Genomic DNA, 27,705 nt, shown 5'->3' on the forward strand with positions numbered 1-27,705 from the left:
CTTCCTCCGAATTTCTGATGCTTTCTTCACAGATATAGTTTCCGCCTGAATGACGGTACAGTTATCTGGCAGCCTGAAGGATCTACTTATTTCTGGATCGACACAGTAAACAGCTGACCCACAGTAAACAGCAGACCCCTTCCCTTGATTTAGAATTGGAATAGGAATAGAAATATGAATAGGAATTCAAATAGAAATAAGAATAGGAATAGGAATAGGAACAGGATAGGAGTAGGAGTAGGAATAGGTATAGAAAGAGGAATAGGAATAGGAATGGTAATAGAAATAAGAATAGGAATAGGATTAAGAATAGGTATAGAAATAGGAATATGAATGAAAATAGGAATAGATATTGCCATAGCAATAAAAATAAGAACATGAATCGGTACGGAAATAGGAATAGGAATAGAAGAATAGAAATGGGAATAAAGATAAGAATAGAAATGGGAGTAGGAATGGGAATGGGAAAGTGAATAGGAATAGGATAGGAGTAGGAACAGAAATAGTTAGGTATAGAAATAAGAATAGGAATGGTAATAGAAATAGGAATAGGAATAGGAAAAGGAATTGGTTAAGAATAGGTATAGAAATAGGAATAGAAATTGCAATAGCAATAAAAATAAGAATATGAATCGGTACGGAAATAGGAATAAGAATAAAAGAATAGAAATCGGAATAAAGATAGGAATAGAAATGGGAGTAGGAATGGGAATGGGAAAGATAATAGGAATAGGATAGGAGTAGGAACAGGAATAGTTAGGTATAGAAATAAGAATAGGAATGGTAATAGAAATAGGAATAGGAATAGGAATTGGATTAAGAATAGGTATAGAAATAGGAATGAAAATAGGAATATAAATTGCATAGCAATAAAAATAAGAATATGAATCGGTACAAAAATAGGAATAAGAATAGAAGAATAGAAATGGGAATAAAGATAGGAATAGAAATGGGAGTGGAAATGGGAATGGGAATGGAAAAGAGAATAGGAATAAGATAGGAGTAGGAACAGGAATAGTTAGGTATAGAAATAAGAATAGGAATGGTAATAGAAATAGGAATAGGAAAGGGAATTGGATTAAGAATAGGTATATAAATAGGAATAAAAATAGAAATTGCAATAGCAATAAAAATAAGAATATTAATCGGTACAGAAATAAAAATAAGAATAGAAGAATAGAAATGGGAATAAAGATAGGAATAGAATAGAGTAGGAATGGGAATGGGAAAGAGAATAGGAATAGGATAGGAGTAGGAGCAGGCATAGTTAGGTATAGAAATAACAATAGGAATGGTAATAGAAATAGGAATAGGAAAAGGAATTGGATTAAGAATAGGTATAGAAATAGGAATGAAAATAGAAATAGAAATTACAATAGCAATAAAAATAGAATAGAATAATAGAAATGGGAATAAAGATAGAAATAGAAATGGGAGTAGGAATGGGAATAGGAAAGAGAATAGGAATAGGATAGGAGTAGAAGCAGGCATAGTTAGGTATAGAAATAACAATAGGAATAGTAATAGAAATAGGAATATGAAAAGGAATTGGATTAAAAATAGGTATAGAAATAGGAATGAACGTAGGAATAGAAATTGCAATTGCAATAAAAATAGGAATAGGAATTGGTACGGAAATAGGAATAGGAATAAAGGAATAGAAATGGGAATGGGAATAAGGGCATTAGTTGGAATGGGTATTGAAAAAGTTATAGAAATAGGAGTAGGAACAGGAATAAGGAAAGAAGTGGCAGAGGGAAAGAGAAGGAAGAAGAATAAGATGGAGCAACAGAGACGAAGGGCGGGAGATAATTTACTATGTTGTAAATGTTCGGGCAGACCATGTTTTAGGTCTGTCGGTAATAAAAAAAATTTAAAAATTGATCACCTTACTAAAAACTTTCAACTTTCTTGCATACATTAATTTGTTCACTTATGCACTACTTATGCACATGATTCCCTATGAAATTACAAATGTTGATGGAGCTGTAAAATACCAAACATTATATTCCCAAGAAAATAAAGCGAAATGGGGAGAAGGGAAAAGTCAACCATTTGAGGCAAACATTTTGCGTGGCAAGATTATTTTGATCACACTTCATAAAATTAAAAGTAATTTTCATGTGCACATTCGAACATGCACATAGAGTCGACACATGTGTTCTCTTATATATTTTTTAATTTTTTTTTGTTTTTGTTTTTATATTTCCTTAGCTGCTAGCAATTTTGCTTACCATTTCCTGTATCGAAAAGGATTTTCGTTTTTGGTGTATTCTCTATATATTTCTGAAAATATTTCTTCTCCGTGCGCTTATTCTCAAAATCTCTTTAATTTATATTAAAAACAAAAAAAGTATTTATATATATTTACATATTAAATACATATAAGATATTGCTTTGGTAATAAAAAAAATGATATTAAATATTATAAATTTATTAAAAGTTCATTTCAAATATTTTTTTTAAAATGATCGCAACGCAATCAAAGCAGCAGCGAGTAAGGCAATGGATGAGCTTACATAAGCGGAACCATCCCGTGCAAGTGGAATCTGATCGCTATTGGCGGCAAGGAAGTTACAGCCGACACCTTCGCATACAAAGCAATTTGACTCATTTACACAGAGCTTCTTAGGTTGGACAGAAGAAAGACAGCCACGTTGAAAGGAGTCCGTTTTGTTTTTTCCTGCAAAAGAAATTGAAAGATCATTAATGGTGTCTTTCGTGATATGAGGTTTTCGGAATCAGTTCGAAAAAATTACAAAAAATTTCTCGTTCCTAACTTTAACTTTCTGGTGATTTGATGAAATTTTCCTTAGAAGACGGAGAAAATACGAAGACTAATCAGGAGAGGAAGACGCAAACGGTAAAAAATTTGGAGGAGAAGACGACAGTAACGAACACCAAGACAAAATTAAGTCAATTACCAGGAGAAATACGAAGACAAATAAAGACAAGAAAAAAGAGCAGGAATTTAGATCCCCAGCGGGTTAGGGAATCAGAATATACCCGCGGCAGGTATGCCTCTCGTAAGAGGTGACTAAAATACCAAATAGATTCAAGGGGTTGTGTAGAGCAACCCTTTTGGGTTGCCAGCGGAATATATAGCTTCGCCGAACCCAATTGTCAACCGCACCTATCCGAGGCGAACAAGTTACATTAACTACCGAGGCTCTGGCGACCCCGAAGTCCTTATGGATCTAGGGGGTGAGAGGGAGGTATGGCCTATAAGGTCGCATGTGGTCATAACAAATCGTTCCCGAGATGGTGGGGCTTGGTACCGGAAAGTACCGGATCTGCATCCGGCGAAGGACCATCAACATCGATAACACAACCCAAGACCTTCGGGGAGTGTCCTTATCGGTACAACAACAAGAAAAAAGGCAAACACAAGTATAATCATCAAGTCAAAAGGATTACTAAAAAGAAAACAGAGATAAAAACGAAGACGGCTATGGGTTAAGGGCTTACATATCCGGAAACGAACTGGCCACGCTCCCATAACGCAAGTCAACATCGAAGAGAAAGAAGGAAACAAATATTAAAACTAAGAAAAATATAAAGACGAAGACAAAGAAGAATAGGGAGGCGAATACGAAAACGTGGACAACCACTCTTACGAATTGAAACCAGGTGGCTTAAGATCACAAAAGATAGAAAAGGCTTAGCGAAGCAAAGCAAACTCCGTAGTCGCTAACTCAAAATCTTTTCCACATGTGGAACGGAGCAAAAAATCCACCTGTTCCTACCATCAAGCATTGAGGAAAACACTCTACGGCACAGCCAGCACTTTTGCAGCACTAGTTATAAGAGCGTTCAGAATTGTACCACATACACTCTTCCGCATAGAACCATGTTATACAGCCGTCGCTGAAGTGGAAAAGAGGCCATATATCGTCGGAGTAGATGCCATACTCAAATAGTAAAATGCGGTGTTACCCCGTAGAGGTCCTGAGGCAGGATGAGCTGACACTGCTACAGGACGACATTATAATCAAAATTTCCAAGAGTTGGAAATACTTTCTGGCCTTCCGTGGGGTTAGAACAAGATGCACATGTCTAATGAACTGTTTTAACTGGAGTATTTGCTTTCATCTTATCTCAATCAGCACCCTACACCATGATGGAATTATAGAAGGTGGCGGATGTAAGCAGTTTCTCGCTCTAACGCCGCCATCTTGAACGCCCTTAGAAATAAGAATGTTGTTGCTCTACAAAACTTCTATTTTATTCAATGGAAAAAGTGTACTAAAAACAACACATATCAAATTTTGTTTAAAAAATTGCAACGGCATAACTGTTTTTCTCCAGTTTTGTTTTGCTCTGATTTTCTATTATAAAATTGTATGAAAATTCAGAAAAAGATTTTATTTAATTGCAGAACTAAAGAAATTTGCATGTTTTCGTCTTTAAATTAAGGTGAGTTTTGTTGCGTATATTAAGAAACAGATTTCTAATTGATATTTATTCTTTAAAATATGTTTTCAGAAATGAAATCTAAACAAAAGCGGAAACTGCGTGACTGAACTCATTTACATATGTTCTATGATATGTTGCACGGGATAACATCTCTTCCCCACCATAGCGCAGCAATAAAGCAAATACCGACCTTATGGACCATGAACAATAAAATTCCCCTACAGAATATTGGCAAATTGTAACAGCTGGCATAACTTGATAACCCGTACGAACTTTGTCAACTCCGTTGCTCAATTTGAAGTCACCATTTTCCCTAGATCTCTAACGATACGCCAGTACGAACGTATTAGGTAAATCTATTGCTCGGCTGTCTGAGTATAGGCATATCTTACCGCCGCTTACACGATTCTCTAATAGGAAGCTACACGCTTTTTCTAAACCTAGTAACTCTGCTTTAATTGTTGTATTAATGTCGTTTTATGTGGCGGGTTTCCGAGCCCAGGGCGGGGATTATTGTTACATTACACCTTTGTATAATGATACCATTGATCTATAAGTCAGCCGCCCATGATGGTCTTATTTCCAGGTGAATGACTATCAGAAGCTTTTCTGCCTGTGTGAGGAGGTTACTATGACCTAGAAGGTTCAACTTGGTCATATCAAATCGTTCCCGAGATGGTTGTGATAGTACCTTAACGTACCGACTGAATCTATGTCCGGCAAAGGACTATCAAAGCATTTGGGGAGTGTCTTTATCGTTAAAACAAAAACGTGCGATGTATAATGTAGACATTAGCTCGTTAGAACATGCTCATGATGTCCCACCAAATCTATCTACCTGCTGCCTTGTCCGTCCTCCTGTTGTGTGTTCAAAAACATTTTACCCTGATGTAATATATTAAAAACTGCTTTCTTTAATACTCCATGATAGGAGTAGACTGTTATTACACGCCCAAAAATGTCGAGAGGGAGTTCAAAAGACAAGTTTTTACCTCGGTATCAGTAATCCGTATAACACCCCTGGCCGCTCCAAAACCGGGGGTAGAACACCTTTCTACATACAAGTTTCAACGCTAATTTTGCAAATATCTTTTGGCATCAGTAAAATATGTATAAACTTTCAGGTTATCAATATCGAGCTAAAAACGTGTTTTTCGACACCTCTGCCGACATTTTTGCTCGTTTATAAGCATTCCACCTCTGTCCTAAAGTATTACCAGCAAAATTGATGCGTTCACAAGAAGTTTATAAGTTTAAAACGTCTAAAAATTCAATAAAGCAATCTTCAATTCATAACTTTTATGATAAAATTGCTCAATAATCAAGCTACGTACACTCCTTTCTGTATTTTATGATTATTTAAAAAGTATGAATTTAAGTACTATTTCAAAAAGGGGCCATCTTTTATGCCCCCTTTCTTGTGTACTTCCAAAATACAACCTGGAGCTCACTGGAGCTAAGGGCGTTCGATATGACAACTGCCAAATCTTCCTCCACCTTCTATCACCCTACACGCTATACATATGCTCCGTAAGTATTAAAACTCGGTATTAATATCCTGCTGCTGCGTAGGACTTCACCAGAGAGCCAACAGATGAAGCAGCCCTGTGACCCAGGCAAATATTGTTAGCACTGTAGTAATTGAAACCACATTTTTATTTTATAACGAAGCTTTAAATTATATTTTTTAAAACGCCTAAATGTATGCGTCTATTTTATTTTTTATTTTTCACAACAATCAAAATTTTTGAAAATTGAAAAATCAATATTGAAAATTAAAATATTGATAAAACATTTTAAAATTACAAAGTTCAAAGTAACTAAAATACAAAGTTAAATAAAAATAATAAGAACCCTACATTACTCCCCCTTCAAGAAAATTTAATATTAAATAAATTGAACGTAACTCTCTTTTTATGTAAATTCTTGGTGTTGTTTGTGTCTGTTGTTTCAATTATTGCAGGTTTTAATCTATCAGTAGGAATAGTTTTAATATTATTATCTATTTCAAGTTTAAAACATTTTTGGTCTTTTTCCACAATTTTGTAAGGTCCTTCATATGGTTGTTGTAGTGAATGTTTATTAATGACTCGAACAAATGCAAATTTACAAGTTTGAAGATCTTGTGGAACGTAAATTCCAGTATCAGAATCTTTATGATGACTTAAATTTGATCTAACATTTCGAAAATGTTCACGTAAATTACTTAAAATTTCAGTTGATGAGAAATTTTTAGCTGATGGCACAACAAGTTCCCCTGGCAAACGTAAATTCTGACCGAAAACCATTTCCGCTGGTGTAGCCGAAATATCTTCTTTGTAAATAGATCGCAAACCAAGTAATATGACAGGTAACTCGTCTTACCAATTATTTGTGTCCTCTCTAGCTATTACAGTAGTCTTTAATTGTCTATGAAACCTTTCAACCATACCATTTCCTTGAGGGTGATATGCAGATGTTGTAATTTGGTGACTACCAAGTAATTTAGTTAACTCTGAAAACAATTTCGATGTAAATTGGCTACCTTGATCAGTTGTTATCTTTAACGGAACTCTAAACCGAGAAATATATTCTCTAAAAAACTTATTTGCAATTATAGTTGCTGAAATATCTTTTAATGCATATGCCTCAGGCCAACGGGTAAATCTTTCAATAATCGTTAAAATATAGCGATGTCCTTTTGAAATAGATAATGGCCCAACTATATCTAAGTGGATGTGTTCAAATTCCAAAGAATAGGAATTTTGACAACAGGGGATTTTGTATGACGATAAACTTTAGACTTTTGACAATTAAGACACTCTTTTGACCAAACATTAATATCCTTATTCATATTAGGCCAATAATATTTTTTAACTATGAGCCGTCGTGTAGCTCTTGTACCCGGATGTGCTATTTCATGTAAAATATCAAATACTGTCTTCGCAAATTACTCGGTACAAATGGCCTAGGGGTTTCTCCTGAAATTTCACACCAAATATTAAAATTTAAAATGGGAATATTAATTAACTTTAAATTTAGATATTGAGAATCAGATAAAAGTTAATTTAAGTCGTCATCTTTTTGTTGTTCTGTTTGTGAAATTTTAAAATTCAATTCTGTATTATATATTGCATTAACCTCAAAAGCTCTAGATAGCGTATCTGCCACAACATTGGATTCTCCATTAATGTATTGTATGTCATCAGTAAATTGTGCTATAAATTCCAAGTGTCTCGTTTTTCTAGGAGTTTTTGAATTTAAAGCAGTAGTCAAACGTTTATGGTCCGTATAAACTGTAAATTGTCGTCCTTCCAAAAGATATCTAAAATGTTTTATATTTAAATAAATCGCCAATAATCCCCTATCAAAAGCACTATACTTAATTTCAGTTGGATAAAGTTTTTTAGAAAAAAATGCAATGGGCTCAATTTTATTGTTGTAATTTTGTTGTATAACGCCCCCAACCGCTGTGTTAGATGCATCTACTGTTAAAGATAATTTCGCATCTTTGTTAAAATGATTTAACAATATCGTAGATGCAAATTTATCTTTAATGCATTCAAAAGCTTCATTCGAATTCTCGTCCCATACCAAAGTTTTGTCACGTTTCTTATTTACTTTGTTAATTAGATAATAAATTTTGTTTGTAAATTCTGCTAGTTTTGGTATGTATCTATGATAATAATTTACCATACCAATAAATTTCTGTGCCTGCTTAACTGATTTTGGACGTTCGAAATTGCGAATAGCTGATACCATTTCATCGGAAGGTCGAATACCTGTTCCAGAAATGTTATGTCCTAAAAAATCTATATTTGTTACACCAAAAGTACATTTACTTGGTTTAATGTTTAAACCGTACTCTGTAAAGCGTTGAAAAAGGATACGTAAATCTTTTAAATGTTGTTCTTCGTCTTTACTTGCAATAAGTAAGTCGTAGATGTAAGCATATACAAAATCTAAGTCACCTACTACCTCATTTATGAATCTTTGAAAGGTTTGTGCAAAATTTCTAAGTCCGAAAGGCATTCTCATGAATTCACACATACCGAAAGGAGTTGTAATAGCAGTTTTATAAATATCTTCTTCAGCCTTAGGAATTTGGTGATATGCCCTAACTAAATCTAATTTTGAAAATATATTTTTATTACGAAGGTTCATATTAAAATCTTGAATGCGAGGTAAGGGATAACGATCGGGAACAATTACAATATTCAATCTTCTAAAATCACCACATGGACGCCAATCATTCAACTCTTTTTTAGGTACAAGGTGAAGTGGTGATGCTACTGAAGAATTTGAAGGCCGACAAATGCCTGTTTTAACTAAGAAATCAAACTCCATTTTCGCGACTTTGTATTTTACCGGATCTAAGCGCCTGGGCTTAGAAAATGGAAGACTACCTTCTGTTACAAGTCGATGTACTGTTGTATGTTTAACAGGTTTAGTATAATCTGATTCTGAAACAAGTGACGGAAACTCTTAATAATTTTGTAAATTTATTGTGAACCACAAATAATTTAGGTAATAGAATATCACAAAAGTAAGATACTGCATTAACTGAGAGATTGGTTAATGGATCTACTAAACGTTTATGTTTAATGTCAATAAGAAGACCATATTTACAAAGAAAATCAGCGCCAATCATTGGCTTGGCTATATCCGCAAATGTTAAGGGAAATTCACGTCTTAAACCTAAATTTACGTTTAAAAGCCTTTTCCCGTAAGTGGCAATTGTTGAGCCATTAGCTGCAGTGAGAATTATGTCTGAACGTTTCGTAAGAGGAAATTTAGACGCGGGTAATACCGAAATTTCTGCTCCACTATCAATTAAAAAATTTTGTTTGTTTTCTCTATCAAAAATAAATAAGCGACGCGTCGAAAATTCTAAATTTCCGTTGTTCGTCGCTGCTGACAACGGAAGAATTTAGTTTGTTGAATCTTTGTTTTTGTTATAAGAACAAGGTTGTTCACAACTTCTAGCATTATTTCCAAATTTGTAGTGAAATCAACACAACCAATTGGGATTATAACGCGAGTTAGAACGATGCCTAAAAGAATTTTTAAAATTATTCCTAGAATTAGAACGTGACCTAGATTTATTCCGATACACTTCTGTTTTAATTTCTGCTAACTCCAAAGAAAGTTTCTGAAAACTTTCACACATTAAAGAAGTGGTTTTAACTAGGTTTTCAATAACTGAATTTTGAGCTTTTGTAGCTGATATTGTATTTACTGAGAAAACTTCTTTTTTATTCATAACTTCAAAAATGTTATCCGCTAATTTTACTAATTCATTAATATTATTAGACTTGAGCCAGCCAAAATTGCATTTAAATTTTTGGGAAGTTTTCTCTTTAAAATATTTTCACTAAAATTTGAACCGGCTAACAAAATTAATGACCGATAAAATTCAGAGGGCTTGCGATCACCCATTTCAGAATCATTTAAGATTTTATCAAGCTTTGAATTTTCACTAAGAGAATGTCTTTCTATTAAAACTTTTTTGAGTTCACTAAACTTGTTAGTGAGGGGAGGGTTTTGGATAAAATCTAAAATTGTTACTATTACGTCTTGTGGAAGTGCTGTTATAATATGTTCGTATTTGGTATTCTCTTGAGTTATATTTTTGGTGCTAAATTGTGTTTCAGCGTGTATAAACCACGCTTCTGGACAACTAGTCCAAAATTGTGGAAGTTTGACAGATGTAGCACAAATTTCAGAATTATTTTGATTTGCATATGGATTTTCTAATTCTTCTTGAGAAGAATTATTCTGTAAATCAATAAGCGAATCATTTAAATTTTGTGTGAGTGTAGAAGTGTGTGTATTGTGTCGTGGAGAATGAAACATTTTAACTAAATTGAAGAAGGAGTTTACAAATTTAGTAAAATATTAAATATCAATATTAAAAAAAAATATTTATATTTTATAATAACTGTTTAAATAAACAATATATATATATTTAACTTAAAACAAACCAACCTCAAAATTCTTCTTCCAAAATTTTGTTCCCTTTTAAATTGTGTAATTGCTTTAAAATTGATTGATGAAATTTGACGATGGTTTTAATATTGTGCAATGGCTTTAAAATTGATTGATGAAATTGGACAATGTATTGTGCAATGGCTTTAAAATTGATTGATGAAATTATGCAATGGCTTTAGAAAGGATTGAGCCTCTTACAGATTGATTGATGCTTGTTTCACTGTTTTGAAGCATTTGCATTTGACAAATGTGGACCTCCTTTTTAATACCTTTCGTTAATTTTATGTGATTTAATTAAGTTAAATATTTTAATAGAACGTTTCATTCTCACAAACGCATAGATGAATTTTGCTCAAAGAACTCGTAGGTTCCAAATCAAAAATGCATAGCAGGTGTTAGAAGCAAATATCGATTATGATACGACTTAAATTGAGTATATATACTTTTCATTGAGTTATATTGTTTATTTAGTTTTTTTTTTTAATACAAATTGTATTAATTGTGGCGGTGTGCACTATATTGCGATTTTTATCGAATTGAACAGCCGTCTGAATTATCTTGGTCAAATATGACCTCAAAATAAAAACGTTTTTGATAATTCCACCCCACCAAGTTACTGCAATGAACAGGAAAAATCGTTTCCTTTGCAAAATTTTAATTTAAGAATGTTCCATAATAACTACAGTTGCGTTTATGAATCCCGTATAATTTATATATTTAAAATTGTTTTTAAATATTTGTATGATCACACACACAATTTTTTAAAATAGACAGAGATCGCCAATGTAGTAATTGAAACCACGTTTTTATTGTATAACGAAACTTTAAATTATATTTTTTAAAACGCCTAAATGTATGCGTCTATTTTATTTTTTATTTTTCACAACAATCAAAATTTTTAAAAATTGAAAAATCAATATTGAAAATTAAAATATTGATAAAACATTTTAAAATTACAAAGCTCAAAGTAACTAAAATACAAAGTTAAATAAAACTAATAAGAACCCTACAAGCACCATAGTGACATTCGGCATTTTAGAAAGCAGCACATACAGTGGGAAAATTATATTGACGAGCCCCGGCAATGCAGGTCTCAGAGTCTAATATGCAATCCTTGCAGTTGAGGCAAGCAGATTTCCTAGGGAGTCGCGCGCTACTCTGGTTCAACTTCGATCTTACTTACATACACACGATATATGTTCTGCACGTGCAACCAACGCCGCTAACAGTAATGTTCAACGTAGTTTAAACGGTCAGTTTCCTTGGACCTCGTTTAAACTATTTCGATGAGAATTCGTTAGCAACGTTAATTGAATGGGACGAAGCACTTAAGGCTCAATCAGGTCATATTCAATCGTTACCGAGATGGTCGGGCTAGTGCCTTAATGGTGCTTGTTAGCGGAACGTTCCGGACCTATATTCGGCAAAGGACCATTAACATCGATAACACTCCCCAAAACCTTCGGGGAGTGTCTTTATCGGTACAACGACAACAACAAGAATATTCGGCAGGATTCAGTAGAATTTAGGAGTACTAGTTAAATCAAGCTGAATTTAATTAGATATAAAGCGAGTTGGTACACTATCCTCACCCTTGTTTGACTTCTGTAAATTGTAACTCCATTATGTAAGAAAGCAGCTAAGATAAGCTAATGACTGATCAATAGTAACAATAATACTAATAAACTTGTCACCGATTAACTCCGCGGCCATTCTATTCTCGTCGTGGGCATGGAAAATATGTCTACAACTACATTCACACCTCGATGTTCCTGCATAGCCGACTGCCAGTCAAACTAAAATTTTAATGTTAGCTTGCCCTTTAAAAATGCATTGGATGAAAGTCTATCATAACACCGTTCTTAGGATTTCTGCGGTTTGTCCCATTCTATCACCATAACATCGACCAAGGCGTAATAGGAGCTCAATCAACACCTGTTGTAGAGGAGCGTAGATACTGTAATACAATAAACTCTTATTAATCGAGCTTGCATCTAACATACAATCCGAACCACCTCTTCACAAGTTCAATTAAAACAAACTCATCTGAGACCAATCCCAGTTTGATCAATCCTTACTTTCAGGATTGGAAGCTACTAAAAAAGCAGCAGTAACTGGAACTTCGTTTGAGACAGATCATTCGATTGCGGTCATATAAAGTATCAGTCAGAGTTAACAGAAGATGATGAAAATGGCCCTTAGTCATTAAAAGTTGGCTTTTTAAATACTTACCATCGTCTCTAATAAAACATTTATCGCCCAATTTGTAAATCGGACAAACTGTCGGTTTTGAAAAGACATTAATGGCACAATTGCCAGTTGAATTGCCAGAACATTGGAGACATTGCGTACGACTCAATGGAAACACACGACGATTGCATCCTTCGGCAAACGAGCAAATCAAACATTCCAATTCATTGTGACAGGAGGCGGCAGTCTCATTGTCCAACTCAGAAGCGCAACCACGAATTGTATTTCCGTCTAATTATCAAAGAAAGGAATGAATGGAATTTATAAATGTGTTAATTGGTATATTTAAATAATTACTTTATTCAAAAGAAACTTACTGAAGACCCGTGTATAACATACAGATTTATTGTCGCTGCAAGACTTAGCAAGATAGTTTTCCGGTTCTATAGCACATTTGGGGTCGTTAGCTGAGTTGCATTGGACACAAGCATCTAAAAGAAAAAAAAAAGAAAACTCATGAAACAGGGCTGCTGTACTATGTATTTGATGAGGCGACTGAATATTCATCGTCCAAATGCATTCGACGATGCCGTTCAAAACAGACGCGCTCATAGAACTTAGCTAGTGCTGATCCGCTGTTTCCTCTTGTCTACTTGTTAGAGTTGTACAAGCAGAACTTTTAGGTTTCGAGAAGCTGCAGTCGTAGTAATCCAGGTCTGTGTAAAAACAGGATAACGAAGTCCAACGCTTCCCAAGGCAGTCGGTTCTATGTACCGGAGCGACTCGGGATTTTTCCCGACCAAGGACTGTCATTTCAGTGTGACCCCCTTTAATTTGTTTCGTCCCTCCCACAAATTGTCATCCTCCCAGCAGCTCCTTGCAGCAGGACTGCTCCATACTCTCTTACTCCGGGAAGGCATCGAATCCAATCCGGGTCCGTCTCCTGACCCCGGTCCTGAGAAATGGTTTGCTGCATCTGCCAGAAAAGAATCTTTTTAGGACGGTCATACTCTGTTTAGTGTGTCTCGTGTAAGGGATGGTTGCATCGGACAGGTTGTTCTGGGCTTGATCCCAAAACCCGACGTCCACGTAACTTTTATAAATCTTTTGTGGCTCCTTGCTGTTCACGCCCAAGGGCGTCCCGTAGTCTACGCCTAAGCGCCCCCCCCCCCCACTACCTCCCAGCAGCCCCGCTGCTCAGCAAGCCACAACAAGTACCCGCTGCTGCCCGCGCCCCACGGCGCCAACAACTCAAACAGCTGATACCACGCATAACTACTACCTTCGTAGTAGAGTTGGTAGCAATGCTGAGCATCAGCCCCTGCCCCCGTCTTCTCCCCCCCTCTTTTCCGGCAGCAATCGTGCAGGTCAGGGAAACAGACTCTTAGTCCCTACCTCCGTTTGCACCGTCTGCCAGCACAGAATATATAGGTTTGCGACATCCGCCCAATGCAGCTCCTGCCTTGGGTGGTGCCACTTTCCTAGATGTTCTGGTCTCCGCGACGGTAACCCCCCGACGGGTTTCATCGCGCCATGTTGCCAGGTCGCAAACCCAAATCATCCGGGTACCCCAATGCTTGCCCAAGGACGCCCAGTCCCAGGGCCATAACAGCAATTGCGTCCTGGCCTTCCACAACCCAGGCGTAGTCACCCGTCACTTACCCCCAGAGTGGCGGCGTCTCCCCTTATGCACTTCAGAATTCTGCAGTTAAACTGTAATGGACTAACTGGGAAGATTACGGAGATAGTCGATTTCATGAAGCGGCACAACATCCGCATTGCTGCGATTCAAGAGACTAAACTCACAGCAAGATCTGCATTGCAGACCTGCTCTGGGTATAATTTCCACAGGAAAGACCGCGAGAGCGGAAATGGAGGCGGCATCGCGTTTATCATACACCACTCTGTGCAATATTATATATTTTATCCTGGCATCGACCGCAGGGACAATGTCTTAGAACGTCAAGGCCTATCTGTCCGGTCAGGCGATGCAAACCTAGAAATCATGAACATCTACATCTCTCCTGCCACCTGTTGCCCCAGTGGATCTCGCCCTAATATAAGGGCCTTACTCACTGGCAACAATCGCATTATCTTAGGCGATTTCAATGCCCATCATGATCTATGGCATTCAAACTTGCGGGCGGACAGTAGGGGTGAGATGCTGGCGGATCAAATAGAAGAAACGACGTTCTGCACAATAAACGGAGACGCCCCTACACGTATGGTAGGAAGCTGTCACAGCTCGCCAGATATCTCAATCGTGAGCGCAGAACTCGTAAACTGCGTCAACTGGCAGCCGATGGTAACATTGGCATCCGACCAGCTGCCCATACTTATTTCGATCGAGCGTAGCGCCGACTTCATCGTCACTAAAAACGCACTTTCATAAACTTCAAAAAAGGAAAGTGGGAAGAATATTAATCCTTTACAGACAACCGCTTTGCTGCCCTCCCTATCCCGACTGATGCCCGCCAAGGGGAGCGTGGCTTCCGTAAGGTCATTGAATCCGCCTCGGCACGTTTCATTCCCGCCGGGAGAATTCCCGAAATCCGGCCCAACTTCCCGGCGGAGGCCGCAAACTTAGCGAGAGAACGTGACCTTATAAGACAGCTTGATCCAGGCGACCCCCAAATAAGGGATATAAACCAACGCATCAGATTGCTTGTGGGTGAACACAAGCGGGCGAAATGGGAGGAGCACCTAAGAGGTTGTAACCTCTCTACCGGTGTGGGTAAAATTTGGTCCACCGTAAAGTCCCTATCAAATCCGACTAAGCACAAAGACAAAGTTTACATCGCCTTTGGCGACAAAGTGCTGTCGGATGCGAAAAAATGCGCGAGCGCTTTCTGCCGACAATATATAATGCATCCTACGGTCGACAAAGATAGACGGTGAGCCAATAGACACGCACATAAACACAAATTCAGCGCGTCACCAATCACCATCACCGCTAGAGAGGTTGAGGACGCCATTGGTCGTGCTAAACCATCCAAAGCAGTGGGCCCAGACGGCATAGCCATGCCGATGCTTAAAGGCCTAGGGAAAGAGGGTTTCAAATATTTAGCGCAAGTCTTCAACCTGTCTCTTTCCACCTTTGTCATACCCGAGAAATGGAAAATGGCCAAGGTGGTCCCGCTACTAAAGCCTGGGATACCAGCTAACATAGGTGAGTCGTATCGTCCGATATCTCTCCTATCGCCAGTGGCAAAGAGCTTGAAGCCATTTTGCTCCCTTAATTCCAAGCAAATTTGCAGCTAGCCCCTCATCAGCATGGCTTCAGAAAACTCCATAGTACTACCACCGCGCTAAATGCCATTAGCACCCAGATAAATTGCGGTTTAAATCAGTACCCCCACCATAGAACAGTACTCGTTGCGCTAGACCTATCAAAAGCTTTTGATACGGTCAACCATGGCTCGTTACTGCAAGACCTGGAAGGGTCTACCCTTCCCCCATGTCTTAAAAGGTGGACCGCAAATTATCTGGGTGGTCGGCAGGCATCGGTGCAATTTAGAAACGAAACATCAAAACCAAGGAGAATTAAACAAGGGGTGCCACAGGGTGGTGTCCTATCCCCACTTTTGTTTAATTTCTACATATCTAAGCTACGTTCACCACCGGAAGGAGTCACAATCGTTTCCTACGCCGATGACTGCACAATAATGGCCACAGGCCCAGGCCCAAAGATCGATGCGCTATGCAATAAAATAAACGGCTACCTCCCTGATCTCTCGCGAAACCTGGCATTATCACCGACTAAATCTTCCGCGACCTTATTTACAACAAGGACGTCCCAAATGTAGACCATTTTGAACATTCACGTCGATGGCACTACGCTACCGACTGTCCTACACCCCAAAATCTTGGGTGTGACGTTTGATCAGGATCTACATTTTGGTGAGCACGCAGCCGCAATTGTTCCGAGAATTCAGAGCCGTAACAAAATCCTCAAATCCCTCGCTGGCAGTACCTGGGGAAAAGATAAAGAAACGCTCATGACTACATACAAAGCAATTAGCCAGCCGATTACGTGCTACGCGTCACCCATATGGTCGCCAAGCCTAAAAATTACCTACTGGAAGAAACTACAGGCCTGCCAAAATACTGCTCTCAGAATCGCCACGGGCTGTCTTCTAATGTCTCCAGAACACCATCTGCATAATGAGGCGAGAATACTCTCCATCAGGGAGAGAAATGAGATGCTGAGCAAGCAGTTCCTGTTGAATACCCAGAAACCTGGGCATCCCAACAGACATCTGATCGATGAACCAGCACCGCCTAGGGGCTTAAGGAGTCATCTCCGTAAGCATTTTGAGGAAATACGGCACCTGAGAACCCAGCCGTATGAAGTGAAAAAACACAAGCAGGTCCTTGGTGAACTCGATAAACAGGCGTCGAACCTTTATGCCGGGAATTGCCCGGTGAATCCAGTACTTAAAGAAAATTATCCAAAACTCGCGGAAGAGGAACGCATACTCCCCAGGGAAACGCGTGTCACTCTTGCTCAACTTCGTTCTGGATAGTGTAACAGGGTAAACTCTTACCTATCCAGAATCAACCCCGACATACAAAATGTATGCCCCGCTTGCAATGTGTCCCCACATGACACCAACCATCTCTTTAATTGTAATGTGGAACCAACGCCTCTAACACCCCTTTCCTTATGGTCCACCACTGTTGAAACGGCAAGTTTCCTTGGACTCCCGTTAGAGGATATTGATGACAATTTGTGATCGGTCGCGGCTATTAGGTAAGGCGAGCATTGCTACAACAACAACAACATAACGAAGTTCAACAAACAAGAGAGGTATTAACAGGGAATAATGAACCCTGTCGAAGGCGGAGAAGATGACCTTCGAGGTTTCGAGAAAATATGTCTCCGGAAGAGGATTAATATTCACACTCTGTGGGAGCAAATTTCTTGATCGAAAGAACAGGTACGCGCCGGCCCAGAAAGTATTTCTACAAAACTCGTATTTTGCAGCAAAGAAAGCGCAGGCCTCATAGCGTTGAAAATAACTGGTTTCAGTTTTATATTAAAAGCGAAAGTTCGCTTTTTTTCCAACTTAGTAAGTGTCAAAAAGTAATTATTTATTCGTATTGGACGACTTGAGACGGCAAACGACTTTTAATCTAATTTTAAACAAACATCTCGCACCTTGCTTTCCGCGCCTTTAAAAAGATAAGATTTTCGTTATCTATTTTGTTGCCAAAGAATTTAAACACTTGTCATTGATATAAAGTTGCGCGTGTTCATGAATATTTCGATTCATGCCCAAAATCTAAACAAGAAGTCTATACTTTTCCATATCTTTAAAAAAGTTAATAATTTGGGACCAATTTTCTTCCAACGGATTGATGAAGCTTATCATTCAATATATGCTGTCCTCCTAATTAATTTGTAAATATCTTTTTTTGAGTGCCAGTTTAAGCCATAGTTTAGGTTAGTTAAGGTTCATGAGGACCCCACTTAGACTGAATGAGTCCATAGTGTTACCAGAAGTTTGCTCAAGGACCAAACTGAAAACCCCTATCAAAAACCAGGACCAGTGGTATAAAATAACTCCGTCCACTTGGGAAATACTGGAAGCTTTATAGGACCTAGGAAACCCATAAAAGCGCAGATATGCAACAAGGTAGCTTCCCCGCGGCATTAAGTCTCGTTGCAGTTACGTAATGTGCAGAATGGCATACAATGCAACCGTCGAGGTTGTTTTTAGGGCTTCCGCTCTACTAAGCATTGATAGCCTACATACCCCCTCCTATTTTTTTGCCGTACGTTCTTTTTTGAGTGGCTTACCACCACTGTAACCACAATGTAACTGTAAATATCCAATGAGAGAGGGCTATAGACCCCACGTATACGCCAGCATTCCTTTGTGCCGTCAAGTTCTTCTTCACTCTCTCCTATACGTTGAGTTTACCCGACGACTTATTGTCTAGAATTAGTCATAGATATTTGGTACAAGGTGTCTCTATGGCCTTATACCTCCTAGTAAACATGACATTATATGACTTCTCCGCGTTGGCGCTCAACCAGATAGCACCGGTGACAATACCCCGCTCTGCGGCGTTCCCCTGTCCACCGATTTTATGGCCTCATACAGCCCCCACTGCGAAGTAATTTTCCTGCAATTGCATCTGGTTAGGGCTAGATGTATTTCAATGTACACCTTCCGGCAATATCATAAAAAAAATTCTAAGAAGCACTCCTTATATTCCAATGCTTTCTAGTGATAATTATTTATTCACCGGACCAGCTAACATGTTAGTGATCGGTTTTGTAAGGGATGCGAGACAACGTGCAGAATAACAAATTGTCCCAAAACTGATTTTTACCCCAAAATGCATCTTATAGTGACTAGAGACGACTTAGCGAATTTAGCTGTTAACTTCTTTCTATATAACGTTGGCTTTAAGGAGAGAACCACAAATCTTATGGAGAACTTTTCCTTTGAATACCTCCAAAGCCAACCTATCTTCTCTAGTCCATTCTTCCGCGCCAAACATCAGAACAGATAAGATGTGAGACGGAAAAGCCTAATCTTTGTTCGAGAGAGGATTATTTTATTTTTCAATTGTCTTCGCATTTCAAAGTAGCTCTTGTTGCCAAGTTCCAGTAATGGTTTCCAAATAGGCATGTTGTTGTTGTTCATGCAGCGATAAGGACACTCCTCGAAGGTCCTCCTCGGGGAGTGTTACCGATGTTGATGGTCCTTTGCCGGATGCAGTTCCTGTACATTCCGGTAACAAGCACCATTAAGGTACTAGCGGAGCATCTCGGGAACCATTTGGTATGGCTACATGAAACCTTCTAGGCAATACCGCCCTCCCACCCATTAGATCCATGAGGAATTTGGTCGCCAGAGCTCGGCTGTTAAAGAAATAGGATTCGCCACGGGTAGTTGAGGTTGAAAATTGGGTTGAAGAAGCTATATATTGCGCTGGCAACCCCTTGAAAGGGTTCCGTTACACAACCACTTGTATCAGTTTGGTATTTTAGTCGCCTCTTGACAGGCATACCTGCCGCGGGTATATTCTAAGCCCCCCAAATAGACATAGCCCTTCACCGTTTCGAAACATACATATATATGTGTCACCAGTTTTCGATGCCAACAGGTACTTCGTCTTGTTTTAGTTCATTGCAAGACCCATAATTTACGTGAGGTCACAAAACGTAGAATCCACGGCGTCTGTATTATATTAACATATTACGTTTAAAAAATTGTTTCTTTGCGGCTTAGACCTGCTGGTAAAATTATCTCTCCACCCACACATTTAAGAAATATCGCGATAGGCAGTTGTCTAGTTTGATTTCGAATGGCTTTGCGAGGTACCTCCTAATCCTGGTCATGAAATCCACATATTAATAAACATGTTAAGTAGCAAAGCTTTACTCCTTAGCTAACAAAGAACATTTGACGCCCGTCAAAAATTTTTCATAAGGGTGGTCCTTATAAATCAAATAAACGATATTTTCTAGTTTCACCCCTTTAGACGATAATATCAAAGTCAAAAATATCACAAATTAATTGGAGACAGTTAATGGAGATTCACAATATTCAAATTGAATTTTTTTTAAGCCCGATACTCAAAATCGATCATAAATTAGTTGACGATATCACACATAAGTTTTGGTCCCTATTGGAAATGGTTAAGGCGTCCTCTGAAGGCACCCGAACTAAGATTGTCCTATGAAGACTCAATGTAAAATCTATACTTTAAACACTATGTGACAACCCTTAAAGTTTCTGATCTCCAACTATAAAAAATGAAAAATACATTTTTGACGGATGTTTGACATGTTTGGGGCGAAGGGACCTACATTTTGTATGTAAACTCCGAACAGCAGCTGCAAGGCAGATGAGTTTTCACTGAGAAGCCACTGTCGCGGGGCAACTCCGCTTACAAAAATCTTTTTTTGCAATTGAAAATATGTTTTATATATTTTTGATGTTGTTTCGCCCGGGACTTGAACCCAGGACCTTGTGTGTGGTGGGCGGAGACCGCTACTCAAATTGAATTTTAAGTTTGTCGATAGCCCCTAAATAAAAATAAATAAATACATGCAAGGCATGATAACCTCCGAAGAGATTTTAGGCTAAGCTTCTGTTCCAAATTGCGTCGTGTTCCTTTTAATTTTTCTTACAAATTGGAGGGATGGGACCTACATGTTTTATGCCCACTCCGAACGGCATCTACAAGGTAGACGAATTTTCACTGAGAAAGGCGACTGTGCTTAGAAAAACTCACGTCTCAATTTTCGATGTTGCATTGCCCGGGACTTAACCACAGGATCTTCATTGTGTGGAGCACACTACCTCCAAACTACGGCGGTCGCCTTAAGTATCTCAAATCGGGCTAAGATTTAATATAAGATATTTTTAACCTAGGTTTAAAGTGGTTAGACTGGAAAAAGCCGTTTATTGGATTTATAAGGACCACCCTAGTAGTCATATTTAAACGGCTTAATTTTTGGGTCGAAATGAAAATTAGGTGCCAATATTTGTCAAACTTAATTTATGTGCGTTTTTCGTATTTATTTGCTCAGGTGTATTTAGTATCAATTTTTTAACAAATACTAAACATTGTACACATACAAATCGACATAAAAAATCGCAAGATAAGATTAACAGAAAATTACCGTATTTTATTTGTAAGTTTGTGACAAACGATTACCTTTTCACATTTTAGGTTATCATGTCAACCTAAATTCTTTTTCAGTTTTTTTTTTTTATTCCCAAAGAAATAAGTTTTAATATAAATAAATATGACACTAGATGAATAAGTTTCACGGATAAGTATAGACTAAATACCGACAATATTCCTTTTTGATGTGTAAACATCTCTCACCACCGCATAGGGGAATACTGAATAGGGAAAATTGAAGTATCTGAGCATATACTCAATTTATGTGCATGCAAGTGCTCGAACAGATGTATACACTGCTGTTTCGTTGGAAGTAAAGAGCCAGAGGAGAAATAAACAAACGCATGATTTATATTACTGCTACAAAAAATGTTTACAAAAAACAAAACTCGTGGTATTCAAGGTATTCAAGTTTAAGTTGAAATAAGTGTCTGTTTTTAGGGTTTTCTTGGTTGAAACATATTTGCACATTATTTTGTTGGATTTATATGAAGCAATAAAGTGCAAAAAATAAAAAATTTAAATTAAATTAAAAAAAAATTAAAAGAAAATTAAAGGAATAAGAAAGGAATAACATAACACAAAATAAAACAATATGAAAAAAAAAATTAATTACATAAAATTGAATAAAGTAAAATAAAATAAAAAGAAATAGTAAAAAATAAAATAAAGTAAAAAATAAATAAATTGAAATATAATAAAATTTAAAAAATTAACTAAATGAAATTAAATCAATTTTCCATCGAGGTTATGAAAAAGTTTGGATTTATCATCGAAGAATTATCAATATTTTATCGATTCGTTATCGAATTGTTATGAATTTCTTATGTATCGATTTGTTATCAAAAAGTGTTCGATACATTATAAAAAGGATTTGTTTTAGGAAACTTATAGATTTGCTATCGGAGTGCTACCAATTTGTTATCGGCGTGTAATGGAAAATTTTATAAACAAAGTTTTGACAATAGCCAATTTCATGACGCTAATATACAGAAAATAAGAATGACGCTGAAAAGAAATAATTACCCAAACCACCTCATATCGGACCTAATACAATACAAATTACATGAAATCCAACAGACCCCAAATCAATCACCAACAACAACCAATAAAGAAACAAAGCAATACCATAGTGTCACTCACATTCCCAGGCTAACAGAAAATCTAGCACAAGACATAATTAAACAGCAAAATATCACAATAGCCTACCGATCTAACTAGTTATCGAGAGGATTCACAAAAACAAAAACTTCACTCAACATAGAACAACAAAACAACGTGGTTTATAAAATAGAATGCAAAGGAAACAACGATGAAAGTTGCAATAAAATTTACATAGGCACAACTAAGCGCGCATTGGGCACGCGAATAGCCGAACATGAAGCTGATATTAGGAAGCAAAAACAAAACACAGCTCTCTCGCAACACGCAACAACACACAAGCTCCTCATGGAACTTGGGGGTGGGGAGGGAGGGATGGCCTGAAGGTTCAATGTGGCCATATAAATCGTTCCCGAGATGGTCGGGCCAGCACCTTAATGGTGCTGTGTTACCGGAGCGTATCGGATCTGTATCCGACAAAGGACCATCACATCGATAACACTCCCCAAAGCCTTCGGGGAGTAACCTAATCGCTACAACAACAACAACAACATTGATTTTGCAAACACGAAAATTATAGACAAGGAAGCCAAAGAAAAAACACGATACACATTAGAGAGCTTACGGATTTTACAAAACAGAGATAAAACGATGAACAAGAAAGAGGACACAGACGGTATCGCGGCTAGCTACCTATTATGCTTATGAGCTTTAATATTATTTAGTTAGTTTTAGTATGACAAGTGTACCACATTAGATGGTATCATTTTTAATTGTAAAAATCAGTTTTTTAGTTTAATGACAACAATCAATGTCTAAATTCGTATTTTAGATTCAATTTTTAAATACCAATGTAAGTGAATGTTTTCAATTTATTGGTGTATGAAACTATGTTCTTCTAGGGATTATTTTAAATCATTAACTGTTGTTGTTTGGTATGTTTTATTGTTAAAAATATAGATCCGCCCTGAAGATGCCAAGGAAAGTTGGCGAAACGTTGGGCCGTAAGGTGAAATAACTCGTTTTATTTGCACTCAACCCATTTAGATCGAACGAGCTTAAAAATACACAAAAAAGTTTACAAATCGATCGGAACCCAATATAAAAATATGAAAAGTTATCTATTTCGTTATCAAAAATGTATTGATTTCATATCGAAAATTTATCGATTTCTTTAATATTAAACTGATGACAAATGTTTAACCCTTCTATTACAGGCCGCTAGGAAACCAATAAAAAGCCGATGACTCGGAATAACAACCGATGAGTCGATAATAATTATTCGTCATCGACAATAAGCCGATTATAAAACCACATGGTTGTTATAAGAAGTCGACGAAGCTCTTATCAAAAATCACGGAACTACTTGTTTCTGATAAAGTTCCTCTGTTGTGTTTTGACTTTAATCCCTGGGCTCTAGTTAACTTATAACAAGTAAGAAAGTCTAATGTTGGGTGAAACCGAACATAACAGCTGTGCAATTGAAACGCTGTTGTTGTTTTCTTTGTGTGGTTAATGGTGTTTTAAGCTTGCGCAATAATCTCGCGGGTCACCCCAATTTTCAAAATTTGTTTAAGTAGAATATCAGTCAAATACCATAGAGTTATTGCAAACCTTGTTAAGGTTAGACCTTTAGGAAAAGTGGGCGTTAAACTTTAACTGATTTTGATTATCTTCACTCAGTCTATATAATTTGGCAAGGAGAGTGTCTCTGCCAAATTTCAATGTAATACCTTAAACGGCTATGGATTTACGGCTTTGTTAAACTTCCAAATTTTCTTCTTCTAAATGTGGGTGGTGGTTTGAATTTTATGTTTTACATACGTCATAAAATCAATCCACCTACTGAATTTCATTAGCTTAGTGGTATTCGTTTTTAAGTTATCTAATTTTTCCATATTTTTTTTTTAATTGTCGATATCGAAAAAGTGGTCCGAATTGGTTCACTTTCAATCATATATATTATTTCTAATTGCTGTTTTTATGTACGAGTCCCTTTTTCGCTCTTATTTGGAATCAAAATCTTCATATAAATAAAGTTTTGGTTGTAAAGATGGAGATTCAAACTGTTAGCGAGATTTGGGCAATTTTGGTCGTAGTGCTTTTGTTTAGCTATATTTTATTAAAATAATTTTCTAAAAATAAACGATTGTGAGTACATAAAGAAATCTTTTTGTACTGCATTACCGGCAGTTGCTCTCATACCCCATAATTGATTGATAGAACAGCTGATTTCTGTTGATATTTGATAAGAGACTTTTAGATGCGCACGGTACGGCTCGTACCAATCTAGTTTGGGTCCAGATAAGCCCGAATACCGAATTTGGTGAAGATATCTCAATATTTGCTCAAATTATCGTGTTAATGGGCAGACAGACGGACGGACATGGCTTGATCAAATTTTTTCGATACTAATGATTTTTATGTATGGAAGTCGATATCTATCCTGATTCCTTTATACCTGTAGAACCAACCGTTATCCAATCAAAGTTATAATACCCTGTGTACAAGTACAGCTGGTATACAAATTAGTTTCCAGACGCACACCTGTTTGTTTACACATCGAATTTCACGAGTACTTGGTACTCACTCACGCCTGTTTTGTACATTTTTCGCGGACTTATTGCCAATTACTTAGTTTTTCATTGGGAACAGCAAATTTTGCCGTTTTATACCCGTCATACTGATCAAATTTGTACTCTTCCTTTGGGAAAATACTTGGTTATTCGTTCATTGTTACCAAACTTTCACATTTTACTGTGATATTCACCATTCTAATAACTCATGCTTATTGTCGATATCAAAAATTGCTAACTCTTTCCATCAAAATTTTACAATGGAACGAAAAAGCACAATCGAGTGAAACTGTACTTATGCTTCAAAATTTTGCAAATATATTGACAACGGCCGGAGACACATACATATGTACTTGTTAAATAACGCTGTTTTAGAGCCAAAATGCACCAGAGACGTCATTATGAAATTCCTATGTAAAATCAACCCCTGATTCCGAAAATCAAGGTTATTTTTAATTCTATGGTAACGTTTTTGAGATATTTACGAATTACCGTTATTTCAAAAAAAAAATGGGTCCATTTAATCATATATATCTCAAGAACGAATTGAGCAATTCCAAAACGATTTAAAGTTTTTTTTTTTTTTGAAATAACGGTAATTCGTAAATATCTCAAAAACGTTACCATAGAATTAAAAATAATCTTGATTTTCGGAATCAGGGGGTGATTTTACATAGGAATTTCATAATGGCGTCTCGGGTGCAGAAAAAAAGTTGAAATTTGTGATCCAGTGTAATTTATTAGTTTCACATTACCCGCATGCGCGTAAGCCAAATAGGCCACAGCGACAAATATCAACACGTAGAACTTCATTGCTTAATTTTTTTTCTCTGACAAGTACATAGTGTTTAACTTTAACAATAAAATATTAAATTTTCCGCGAAAATATCCCAACTCGTTGAGCTTAAGTGCGTAACTAAAAATTATTAACATAAATGAATATCATAAATTGATAACCGTACATACATGCATACAATATTTTATCTTTATCAGCACTTTGATAAGAAAGCATTCATTTCGCCTGTGTACATTAGACCATTTGTAAAAAATAATTTTTCTTTCTCGAAAATGTGTTACAAAATTTAAATGTATCTATTTGTTGCGGCGCCGCACGGTGGGGTATTTAATCAATCTAGCTGGCAAAAAGTCGATTTTTCAAAATATTCTATATATAAATATATTTTTTTTTAAATATACTCCATGTTGTTCCTAGATGTCCACTGAATAGTATACATACAACAAAGCCCATCTGCAACGTCAACGGAGCTAACCGCGCACATCTAATGTTGTATAAAAATTGTGTGCAGTTCGATGTATTTTTAGATTAAAAAGCAATAAACCCTTCTAACCTAAACACTTGCTCACTTCTTTAGCCTTAATCAAATCTAGTTACATTTTCTTTTAGGACAGGTAAATGTGTTCCCAATTCATATGTTAGATTTTTTATATATTAACTGAGTTATTTTACTTGTAATACTAGTACTTTTCAATATTAAATTTTTTAAAAACCTTGCAAACAAATTTTTTAAAAACCATGGCATAACATGTCAGTAATTTTTTGGCAATACATAAGCTTGTGTTTGTTTCAAAGTTTAAGTACAAAAAAGGCTGCGCGTACCCGCGGTTTTTTGAGTGGTGATCGATTTTGTAAGGGACTGATACCCTTATTGGCAAAAGGTGGCAACCTTGTGAAAACAAACTCAGTGGCAACTTACTTCTTACTTACTTAATTGGCGCTTAACCGTCTAAACGGTTATGGCCGTCCAACAAGGCGTGCCAGTCGCTCCTTCGCTCCGCCAACCGGCGCCAATTGGTCACACCAAGGGAGTTTAAATCGTTTTCCACCTGATCCTTCCAACAGAGTGAGGGCCGCCCTCTACCTCTGCTTCCATAGGCGGGTTCCGATAGAAACACTTTCTTTGCCGGAGCATCATCTTTCATTCGCATAACATGGCCTAGCCAGCGCAGCCGCTGCGTTTTAATTCGCTGGACTATGTTGATGTCTGCGTATAGCTCGTACAGCTCATCATTAAATCTTCTTCGGTACTCGCCATCGCCAACGCGTAGAGGTCCATAAATCTTTCGAAGAACTTTTCTCTCGAACACTCCCAAAGCCGATTCATATGCTGTTGTCATGGTCCATGCTTCTGCCCCATATAGCAGGACGGGTACGATAAGTGACTTGTAGAGTATGATTTTCGTTCGCCGAGAGAGGACTTTACTTTTCAATTGCCTACCTAGTCCAAAGAAGCATTTATTGGCAAGATTTATTCTTCGCTGGATTTCAGTGCTGATGTTGTTGCTAGTGTTGATGCTGGTTCCCAAATAAACGAAGTCTTTTACTATTTCGAAATTATGGCTGCCAACAGTAGCGTGGTTGCCAAGGCGCGTATGCGCTGACTCTTTGCTGGATGACAGCAGGTACTTCGTTTTGTCCTCGTTCACCATCAAACCCATCTTTACCGCTTCTTTTTCCAGTTTGGGGTAAGCAGAACTAACAGCGCGGGTGTTTAGGCTGATGATATCAATGTCATCAGCATATGCCAGTAATTTCACGCTTTTATAGTATATTGTTCCAGTGCGGTTAAGTTCTGCAGCTAGTATAATTTTCTCCAACATCAAATTAAAGAAATCGCACGATAGGCGGTCACCCTGTCTGAAACCTCGTTTAGTTTCGAACGGCTCGGAGAGGTCCTTCCCAATTCTGACTGATCTGATGGTGTTGCTCAACGTCATTTTGCACAGCCGTATAAGTTTTGTGGGGAAGCCAAATTCAGACATAGCGGCATATAGGCAGCTC

The 27,705-nt window shown here is 37.3% G+C and overlaps 1 protein-coding gene across 1 annotated transcript; it reads right to left on the reverse strand.

Annotated features, from left to right (window-relative positions):
• Positions 1–2,311: 2,311 nt before the first annotated feature.
• On the reverse strand, positions 2,312–25,809 carry LOC137248334 (uncharacterized). The gene is made up of 4 exons (XM_067779203.1): positions 25,661–25,809; positions 12,954–13,067; positions 12,619–12,867; positions 2,312–2,683 (listed from the first exon to the last, which is right to left on the reverse strand). Exons 1-4 carry the CDS (start codon positions 25,716–25,718, stop codon positions 2,463–2,465), a joined length of 642 nt encoding a protein of 213 aa, XP_067635304.1. The 5' UTR covers positions 25,719–25,809; the 3' UTR covers positions 2,312–2,462.
• Positions 25,810–27,705: the final 1,896 nt, after the last annotated feature.

Source organism: Eurosta solidaginis, chromosome 4 (assembly GCF_040869045.1).
Source record: "Eurosta solidaginis isolate ZX-2024a chromosome 4, ASM4086904v1, whole genome shotgun sequence".
Lineage (NCBI taxonomy): Eukaryota > Metazoa > Arthropoda > Insecta > Diptera > Tephritidae > Eurosta > Eurosta solidaginis.